The 9,966-nt window shown below is 40.3% G+C and overlaps 1 protein-coding gene across 2 annotated transcripts in view; it reads right to left on the reverse strand.

Moving 5' to 3' along the window:
- Nucleotides 1-9,415, reverse strand: part of mid1 (midline 1) — a 24,522-nt gene extending 15,107 nt beyond the window's left edge. Inside the window, exons 1-3 of one of the 2 annotated variants that reach the window (XM_036209685.1) lie at nucleotides 9,190-9,415; nucleotides 8,011-8,885; nucleotides 1,003-1,724 (exon numbers count right to left, since the gene is read on the reverse strand). In XM_036209685.1, the coding sequence (XP_036065578.1) occupies nucleotides 1,003-1,668 (666 nt within the window). In that variant the 5' untranslated portion in view covers nucleotides 1,669-1,724; nucleotides 8,011-8,885; nucleotides 9,190-9,415. The remainder of the gene's footprint in view (nucleotides 1-1,002; nucleotides 1,725-8,010; nucleotides 8,886-9,189) is intronic. The other variant, XM_036209686.1, reaches the window with a different exon arrangement.
- Between the last annotated feature and the right edge of the window lie 551 nt (nucleotides 9,416-9,966).

Genomic DNA, 9,966 nt, shown 5'->3' on the forward strand with positions numbered 1-9,966 from the left:
CTTGCGCTTGCTAGCAGGAGAGAAAGTAAACAAAGGGTTGATGGGAAATTAGCCAAGACTAACTTCTGCGCCAACAACTCAGAAGCGATTGAGTTCCTAGTAAGCTCCAACAACACAAGCTTTTTGATTTTGGCTAAAATCCACATAATCATATCTAAATGACCACTAGGAAACATTTTACAATAGATAAAATATAGTTTGAGTGTCACTTTAAAGCTCTTTAGGCAGAAGTGCTTTGTGGATATGAAATGATCAGTGATTTTGCAAGTTCTTTATATAGCAGCTTGTTGCAAACTCTATCGACTGAGTCCTCTTTTTATACTTCAGCAGGTGGCATGCTTCCATACTTTATTAATGCCATCTCAGCTTCTCAAATTGAACATAAAAGCAGTCTTTGACTATTGTCCTGGCCTATTTTTGAGCACAAAGCTTTTAACTCAGACGCTAAATATTACAGTCTGCGTCAGAAAAACACAACTAAATATTATGAGTCTGTTTGCTTCAAACTGTTGAGCCCAGAAAGCAAAAAGCAATTGATAATGCTTCCAAATAACTCTTGCTTCCCTTACAATTAGCAACAAAAGAATCCTCTCAAGCAGCACTTTTCTTTATTCCTCCATTTCTCAGCGAGATGTTGAGGACAGATTTCTGAAGAGCATTTATGTGTAAAGCAAAACATGAAATTTTAAAGGGGCAGCAAATCTTTTCTTAAGGATGTTCTTTTCACTTTTTTCTGAAGTTTTTAACACCAGCTCTTAAAAGCCACTGCTCCACTTTCAGTGCAGATGAAAGGCAACATAAAACTTTTATATAATGTTGGCTATAACAACTCCTTCTCATTTTGGTTGTGAAGTTTGGTTATGCGGATGATAGTAATGATCTGAAGGAGCTTTTTACAGCTTTATCTGATATTTTTTATCTAAATTCTAAAGGGGATGGCAGTGATGGGAATGCTCACATCCCAAAAGTATCTATTAAATACAAAATAAAATGCTCTCTCACCTTGAGTTTCTCATAGCGATCAGTGAGGGCTGCCACTTGGTGATCTCGATGCCGGCCGACAAGTTTGCACAATGAACAGATCAGCTGCTCATCCGTCACACAGTACATGTTGACCTTCTCGTCTCCGTGCTCCAGACACATGATCCCTCGGAGGTGGGAATCCTGCAACGGCTCGATCAGCCGGTGGCCTGTGAAAGGCTTCTTGTTTGGGTGGGTGGCCTTGAGACACTCCTCGCAGTACGACACCTCACAGGTCACGCACGTCTTCACCGCGTTCTGCGGAGGGTCCTGCTCGCAGAACTGACACTGAACCTGGTCAGCGGGGGACGACATGGCTTTTTGTTCAGGGCCGGCTCGCTCACGGCGAGTCTCGCTGGGAGAGTTGGGTCCACTCAAGGAGGCTTTCTGGTAGCGGTCGATGATGTTCTGCAGGGTCACGTTGCGTTTGAGTCCCTCTAGGCCCCTCTGGTTGAGGGAGATGACATAGCGACACGTCGGGCACTGAAAGGCGCTGATGGACTGAATCGGCTCACTGGGGGTGCAGTGGGAGACCAGGATTCGGTGTGCACAGTTGAAACAAAGGCTGTGAGCGCAGGGTAAGAGCAGCGGGTCCTCAAAAAGCTCCAGACAGATTGGACAGGTCAGCTCCGACTCCAGTGTTTCCATTTTCAGGAAAAACAAGGCAGGAATGTTGGCGAAATCCAGGGAAGCTGATCAGCTATCTGTGAAAAGAACATGAAGTCAGACAACAATAACGTATGTTAGATAATAGATGTGAATTTTTTACTCTTGAAATCAAATATTAAGGCTGCAGCAATGTTATACACACCAAAAATGTCATTTTTGGATGTTTTAGCCCAAATAAGAGGTTAAAAAGGTTAACATAGTAAAAAAAAAAGGCAAAAAAAAAAAAAAAATGAAACCCCTTTAATCCAAAACATTAGTATTGCTCTAAAAAGTAATCCAAAAATACATCCCAACAGGAATAATCCAAGAATTAGGTTAAAAAAATAACACGAGTGAACGTTGAAAAGACATTAGGACTTTGACATTAGAACCTATCATAAATAATAAATCAATTTACTTTTAATTTAAATTTAAAGTTTTGTTGTATTTGAGATTCACAACATAACTTAGAGGCGGGAGTTTTATTATCAAACTAAAGTATTTACACATTAGAATCTTACTTAAAACCGATGTTTTACCTGGACGTAATACAAAATAAATATATATAAAAAATCAATTCAGTCTTAAGGATGATATGAGTTCACAAACAGGTTTTTCTATAAATACTCAGGTCAGATCTTAGACCAAGAGGTTGCAACATCGTATACAATCAATATTGATGTTTTTGAATAAATATTTTTATCGAAATAAAAGAAATTAGAAGCGACTAGAGGAACAATGATGTAAAATCCTGTGTCCTTAAAATAGATGCCGTGTCAGTTAGATAAACTAAAAGTTTTGGTTTTGATTTAGCACTGGAGCAGTCTGCGTGTGTTCTGCTCTGCGCTGCAGCCCACGGGTGAGCGGGCCGGTTGGGACTGACAACTCAGCCAAGCAGAAGTGTATTGGATTGCTTGCTGATGGCTTGGGCTCCACAGCATCTCACACACTAAAGCCTTTGTTCCTGGCCACTCAGACACCCCAGCTGCGAGTGGACTCTCTGTGTTCACAGCGTCTCTCTATGTGAACTCTCTACTTTCACTCATTATGTGTGAAGAGGGCAAATGCTCATTATCAGGACAGTCGGGCACAAGCAGCCTTTTGATGTTGCGAGGATCCAGCAATTACCTCTCGGGAAAAGACCTGGGTTTGTTCTTTCCTTTCTTTTCAAAGACAGAAACTTGCGGTTATTCTACTAGTCTGCGCAACAAAAGAATTGATTTTCTCTGGGAATGTGATGCAATTGTTGGCTTTTGTTTTTGCTGGTTCGTTCTTTGCACATTAAGAAACAAATTTGCCCGAGAACTGTTTCAGAGAATCAAAGATAGCCTCTTCACTCAAGTCTTAAATAACTTATATGACATGATAATAGCTCATTTTTTATTGTTTTTGTATGATTCAAGTCAAACTACATGATAAAAACTGCTTTTGTTAAAGATTTTTTTTTAAATAAATTTGTTTAAGTATAAAATGAATTAAAAAAACTTGATCCACTTTCATGTAGTCCACTCACAAAAAGCTTGTACAATAAGCTTGTGGCGAGATGCCACTGCAAACAGTAACATTACACATTCCTGAAAGCTTTCCCATTCATACACAGTTTACTTTACCCACCGATGGATTTCGCCCAACATAGCACTGCCGAGACATTTTTCCTGCAGGAAAACTTCAGACCTGAGTCATAAAAACATGTCCACAACTAATGCAACAGCACAAAACTCCAGCATGCTGTAGAGAAATGCATCCGAGCAGCACGAGTCTCCCAAACCACAAGAATCCTGCAGCTGAGCTGTCAAGCAGGCAAAAGATTGAGCAAGAGGTAGCAAGCACAACAGGAAAAGTTGCCCGACAATTCCAGGAAAGCCAGCTCCACCTATGCAGCAGGAGCTCTGGCCAGGACTGGAAGTAGAGGGGAGGCAGACAACAGCAAGCAGCAGAGGGCGAGTCAAAACCAGCAAATTAGTGGAGGGACGAGATTGTGCACATCCTCACATGCAGGTCAGTGTCCTGCCCATTCAGAAACTCAAAGCATCAGGATCAGTTTCAGGCTTCCTCGTCTCACTGTCTCACTCATCACAATGCCATGAAATGATACTTTTTTCTAGCACTTTCATCAGGTATTCAAAGAACTTGTGTTAGACCTGAGAAAAAGAAAGTTCTAGGTCAGACACAGATCTGCTTTCCTCCATTTAACATCCACGCAGAGTAGAAAAAAGCTCCTGTCAACAGCTCAAGATATAGATTATCACTTTACTGACTCTGAAGAAACTCTACCAAAAGATCACATATGGATCCAGATCAACAGAGTATCATCTGAAACATCCTCGTCTATCAGCTGGCACCATTGAGGGAGCCACCGAGGTGCCATCTGCTTACCGTGCGCTTCTATTCTCAGGCGCATCCCCGCTGCGCTCCATTTCGATTCTCGTGTCATTCAAGGAGTCCCCAGAGAGACTCTCCAGCATCCGACACAGATACACACTGTAAATATTAAAGCATGCTAAAGTTCAGAGGAACCTGTGGGTACGAGCTGCAGAACGTGGCAGACAGATGTGACTGCCGGTGCCTGCATGGGAGCTTCCTTTATCATCCCCTGGATGCAATTTAGTCTCACTGCTTTTGCAGTGCTTATCAATTTGAGCTGTCGGAAAACCATCAAAAATACTTCTGTATTATGTGGAAAAAGAAATATGATCCTGAAAGAGATTTATGGAAGAAACTTCCAATTTCTCTTCACAGTTTCACTGAAAGGCTTTACAGGTGTACAGAATCTGACTTGGCAAGTGACATCCTGCTGGTGAATCATAAGGAGCTTTTTACTGTGTGCAGCATAAAACCTCTCATTCGGGGGTTGTGGTGTCCTCTCGATAAAGTTTGATTATCTGTCAAGCTGTTGGGAGTCATATCAGCTGTCCAAACATATTTGAGTGCATCACTCATCATAGAAAAAGTGCAATCACAGCAAATTGTGTGCACTGAAAAGATGAACTGACATGAATGGTTTTAGGAGCCAGTCACTTTTTTTTGTCAAAAAAATTGAAAAAAGTCCCTCAAACTTTTTTTATCCTTAGAAAAAAATAGTACACTTTAAGTTCACATTGTTAAGTATACTTGAGTATTAGCATGGTAAATATACTATAGACTAGAAATGTAGCAATTTATCTTAACAACGATTCGATTTAATTCATATAATTTGATATGATTCATAGTCAATATTAGTTCATTTTGAACAATCACATTCACTGACCTAAAAACTGAAAATGTAGATGAAGTTTTCCAGATTCCTTGTATTTCTTTCAAACTAATCAAGTGTAAATTAAATATGTGGACAAATAAACAAGTAAACAAGAATGAATGGTAAATCCATTCACGTTTTAGTTTATAAAGTTCAGCCCACTGTTGATTTTCCACATCAAAACAATACAAAATGAACATTATTAGAAGATTTTAACAAGTTGTGTGGTCACAAGTCTGCAAGATTCAGTGTTTCCACACATTGAACTGTCACGATGGTCGATCATTTTTTGCACATGTATGCTGTGATGGTACTTGGTCGTTTTTACACTATAGTAAAATAAACCTTTCGTACCTCAATCTAAATGTTATTTTCTGAGATTGATCAAATTTGCTTTATTTTGAAAAATGTATGAAATGGTATAGGTCGATTCAAGTAGCAAAAATCTGGTTAGATCTTGGGAAAAGAAATCAATTAGGCAATCAAGTAGATTATTTGTTATATATGTATAGACCATGTAGAGTAGGAAGTATACTAACTGAATACTTCTTCAGGCTAAATTACAACATTTTAAGTTTACGATATATGGATAGTATTTAAAAAGTAAACTTAAAATACTAACTTACTTTTATATAAAGTCCCACTCCAACTATATTTTTCTATTGTAAAAGTGATCTTTTAATCATAATCATGCAGTTTTAGCAAAAATTAAAAAGCCTGTGTCGATTTTTAAGACATGTTTTCTGCAGGACTTCATTAGAAATTTGAATTGTGGTTAGCTAACTTCTGGTGGTGTACAAGTTAGCCTCCACTAATTTACCATCAACCCTTTGTTTGCACTCTCTTCCAATAGCTTTTCAGTCCTCGCAGCCCCAAGCTAACATTAGAGTAAAAAAAAAAAGAAAAATGTCGAGCAATATCAGTGCTATCCAGCATACAGTTATAACCCAGATGGGAGCTCAAACAAGGAAAACAAAGACGGTAATGAATCTGTTTGTCTGCAAGTGGATGCACAAAAGTTGTAGCAGAGAAGGGAGACTTTAGGCCCGCCCATGTCAGTGGCAGCTTTACTTTTAAATGATTTTAAATGTGTTTGTTTTCCATCATGAGAAAAATACAATAACGTTTTAAAAACACCAAAACCAGGATTTTCCTTGTGGGTCTTTAGATAGACTACTTCTTGCTGAGGGTAAGACCTATTTGAAGTCAAATATCACTTTGTAAAAGTACTCTATGTGTGTTTGAACAACTTCTTGAGGGAAATTACCCCCAAATGCTCTTTTTCTGTCCGAGAAAGTTAAAAGCTTGGGCAGCTGATAAAATGCATCGTGGTCAGTGTCTAACAAGTTACAGAAAGTTGACTGTCCCGTTCTCAAAAGACAAACTTGGCAACCAACTTAACATTCAGAGCTTGACGAGGAAGTAATAGGTAATTTAGACATGAAACAATTACAGTGCCTCAGATATGAAGGCAATTTCCTGCACAAGCACTCTCTAATCCTTTTGGTTATGGTCTTTTATCATCCTTAATAATAGCTCTGAACCATGTTGGCTTTTGAGAGTCTGAAAGAGTGTGATTGCTCTTTGTCTTCTTTCCTGCGGCTGACACCTAACATATTTATCTGTAATCCGGTCTTCTCTGCGTAGCTGTGACCAAAGCGTGGCCGGTCGCAGCTTCCTGCAGCAGGCGGCTCTGCACGGCCCACTCAGGCCTAATGTGATTTACAGCTGCAGAGGCTCCAGCCAGCTGATTAGACTGACAAATCCACCTGATCTGCAGCTGCGCACATTACCCAGATTAGCCTAATGGAGCCTGGCCCTGAATAAAACAGCCACCAATGCTGCTGTATAAATTATTATGGAGGACAAGTTAATTACCAACCTAAACATCTTGGCGACTGAATTAAAAACACATCTGTCAAATATGATGGCATGGAGGCGAGAAGCTGAATCAGAAGTTGCTGGTGCTTTAATTAAAGCCTGGCTTAAGCATCCTTTCAAACAAAAATGCACTTTTATTGTTTTTAATAGGCTTATTTCCCGACTTCCTTGAGTTATTTTCCCCTAACTTTCATTGCTCGTACTGTCTGTGCCTCACAGGTCATCCTGGTCTGCATCACCAGTTGCAATAAACTCTCATTTCCTCCCCACAGCTTGGCAGGAGACATCAACGGGAAAACACCGTATCCTTTCCACAACCACAGGAACTTCACAGAATGTGACTTTCCAAGCATGCAGCTGAAGACCAAACAGAGGAAGTCTATCTCTGAAGTAAAAACAGTAGAAATGCACATATTTGATCTCAACTTGCCTCTACTTTTACCACATTTTAGTCTAGCTGTGCAGATTCTGCAGGAGAGGGCAAAGAAAGACACTCAAAGAGTGACACCGTGTGGCAGCTTCATGTAACAGCACACAGGAAACTTCACCTCAGAAATTTTACTTCGAACTCATGAGGTGAGCATATTCCCAAAAATGGGGTTTTATTTAATCACTCACACAAATGCATCTGCTCCCAGATTCCTTCTGATCCTCCACTTAAACAAAAGCAGTGGCTCACTCGGTGTTGTAAAGACCTCCATATGTGTTGCCATGGTGACAGCTTGATATTTATTAGTCGCACAAGTGATCAGAGCCAGTACACCGGTGGGGAGATGTTGAACATTCCTTCTCACAAGAAGGAGTTACTAATTAATAAGTAAAACCTCAGGGTCTGCTTGTTTTCTGCTGCAGAAGAACAGATTTTTTGAAACTTTTTGGCTCAAAAATGACAATCTGAATCTTTCAAGAACGTGGTTAGAAAGCTTTTTCTTCTTCTTTAACACATGGAAAGCTTGTATTTTTTTTAAGATGTAACAAAGCTACTTCTTTGACTTTGGAAAATCCACTTTCTTCTGTGCTCTTTAATCAGAAAACTCCCCTTTAGTCTTTTTTTTTCTTAGTCATTTTATCCCTCCAGGATTATACACAGTATAAAATACTAGGAAAAACCCTAACATCCAACGAGCTGACTAACAGATCCCTGCCTGGATACGCAGAATGACTCACTGTTTAGTCGAAAACACAGATATGCAGAAACATGATTCTAAGTTTAGGATCAGACTCACCTGCCTCATTGTTCCAGTCAAACAGAAGGTAGAGGGAATCACCTAGTGATTATATTTCTATAAAGGTGATCCAATGCAACTTTATGAACTCCTTTAGTGTCTGAGCCTGCAGGAGGGTCAAAACTTCAACTGTAGATGCAGCAGGCTGCAGACTCTTCTGTAATCCAATGGTGTGAAAGGGGCTGAACTTTTGCTCGTTGGGTCCATCACTCAGGGGCTATCAGAGCATGACGTGCTGCCATAACTTTGAACAAAGCTCTGTTGTCGGGCTCAAAACCGCAAAGACCATTTTTAGCCTTGTGGCTGTCCTCAGCTAACTTTTGGACTTGGAAACACTTTAAAGCTTAAGGGAAAATTCAATAAAGTCAAATCAAATGTGGGATTTTTCTGTCACTCTCTGGAGAATGGCATAGCGATCCACTGTCAATAGAGTGATGGGAACTCTATCACGGCTAAACTAACAGTCAATTGTTTCTGACGTTCATCAGTAAGGACAAGTGACGTGCTTAAAAAAACTGCTGGAGGCTGATAACTGTCTATAATTTTTTTTTTTTTCTCTGAGCAATCACACGCTCTCGGTGTGGATTCAATCACTGAAATGGAAAGGAATGTAAGGAGTTTGTGCTGAAAGTTGCCTCAGATTGTTGTCAGCTGCTCACCAGTCCGCAGCTGCATGGAGATCACACCAAACACAAATAAGCACGGACTGACACAGCTGGCAGCCCAACAGAAAGCCTCTTTACAAGAAGTCTGATCAGTTTCTCACCTCACTTTTAAACCATCATCTCCATCATTTGAATTCTATCTCTCTGAAAGGCAAATGCCTCCACAGCTCATAAGACGTGGCTCCAAAGCTCCTTGAGTTTCAGTTTGGCCTGCAGCATTCAAAAGAGTGGGAAAAGAAATCCGAGAGAAAGGAAAACAAATGAGATTGTAAGGTGTGGTTTGACAGATAACATAACCATGCTAATTTCTTGCAGAGGCGCATGAAGCTATGAGGCCAGCATGGAAACTCATGCAGCAATGCGTGAAAATATGTCAATTGCAGTGAAAATAAAGGGAGTTCAACAGAATTAATTTGAAGCAAATGTGAGAAAACACTCACAATAAAATAAAAATAGCGCAAAAAAGAAAATGTGAGCAGACTTTCTAAGCGATTTGGAGTTTGCCTTACCTTACCTCAAAGTCTGTGAATCCACAGCCAGAGTGACACATGAATGAAGAAGAGAGATTTCATAAAAAAGTGCCAGCTATCTTCACAAGCCTCCTTTTACCTCTTACTTTCTGTCTGGGTTCTGCTGCTTCATCTGCCTCCCTGCTATCTCTAAAATTCTCCTCGCACAGCCTCCTCTTCTCTAATCCTCTCAAAAGGAAGCAGAAAGTGTTCCAAACGGTTCGACCAGGCGTTGACTTCTCATGCCTTTCCCTCTTTGTGTTATTTTTTTGGCCGTGATCATTAACTTAGTCCCATGAGAAAATGAGGAGGTAAATAGCCCTCTTTTTGTTGTGTGTGTGTGCGTGGGGGGTCCAGGGGGGCTGTCAATCACATTTGATGATGAGCTGCTTAAGGAAGACCTCCTGATTGGTCACCGAGGAGCAGAGGAGCCATGGAAAGGTTACATGCACATTTATAATAGGCTTTTACACTTTACTAATTTACAAAAAATACCCAAACAAAGCAGTAATCAGATTACAGCAAACGTCAGCTTCATGCAAACAGATTTAAGAATAAGGTATTATTGTTGGGAATGTGCAACCCCATAAATGCTGCGGTCAACTTGAGTGATCTCTAAATGACTCTTTGGAACAATCTGGACCCTCAGCAGGGGGACTGTGAAGAAAGCATAAAGCTTTGGTTGCCATGGCGCTGTGGCACGAGCAGTGATGCATTTTGGCGCCCGAGCCAAATGCCACTCTAATCTTTTCACTGGCAAACCCTCAGCTCTCTCTTCACAG

Source organism: Oryzias melastigma, linkage group LG21 (genome assembly GCF_002922805.2).
Source record: "Oryzias melastigma strain HK-1 linkage group LG21, ASM292280v2, whole genome shotgun sequence".
NCBI lineage: Eukaryota > Metazoa > Chordata > Actinopteri > Beloniformes > Adrianichthyidae > Oryzias > Oryzias melastigma.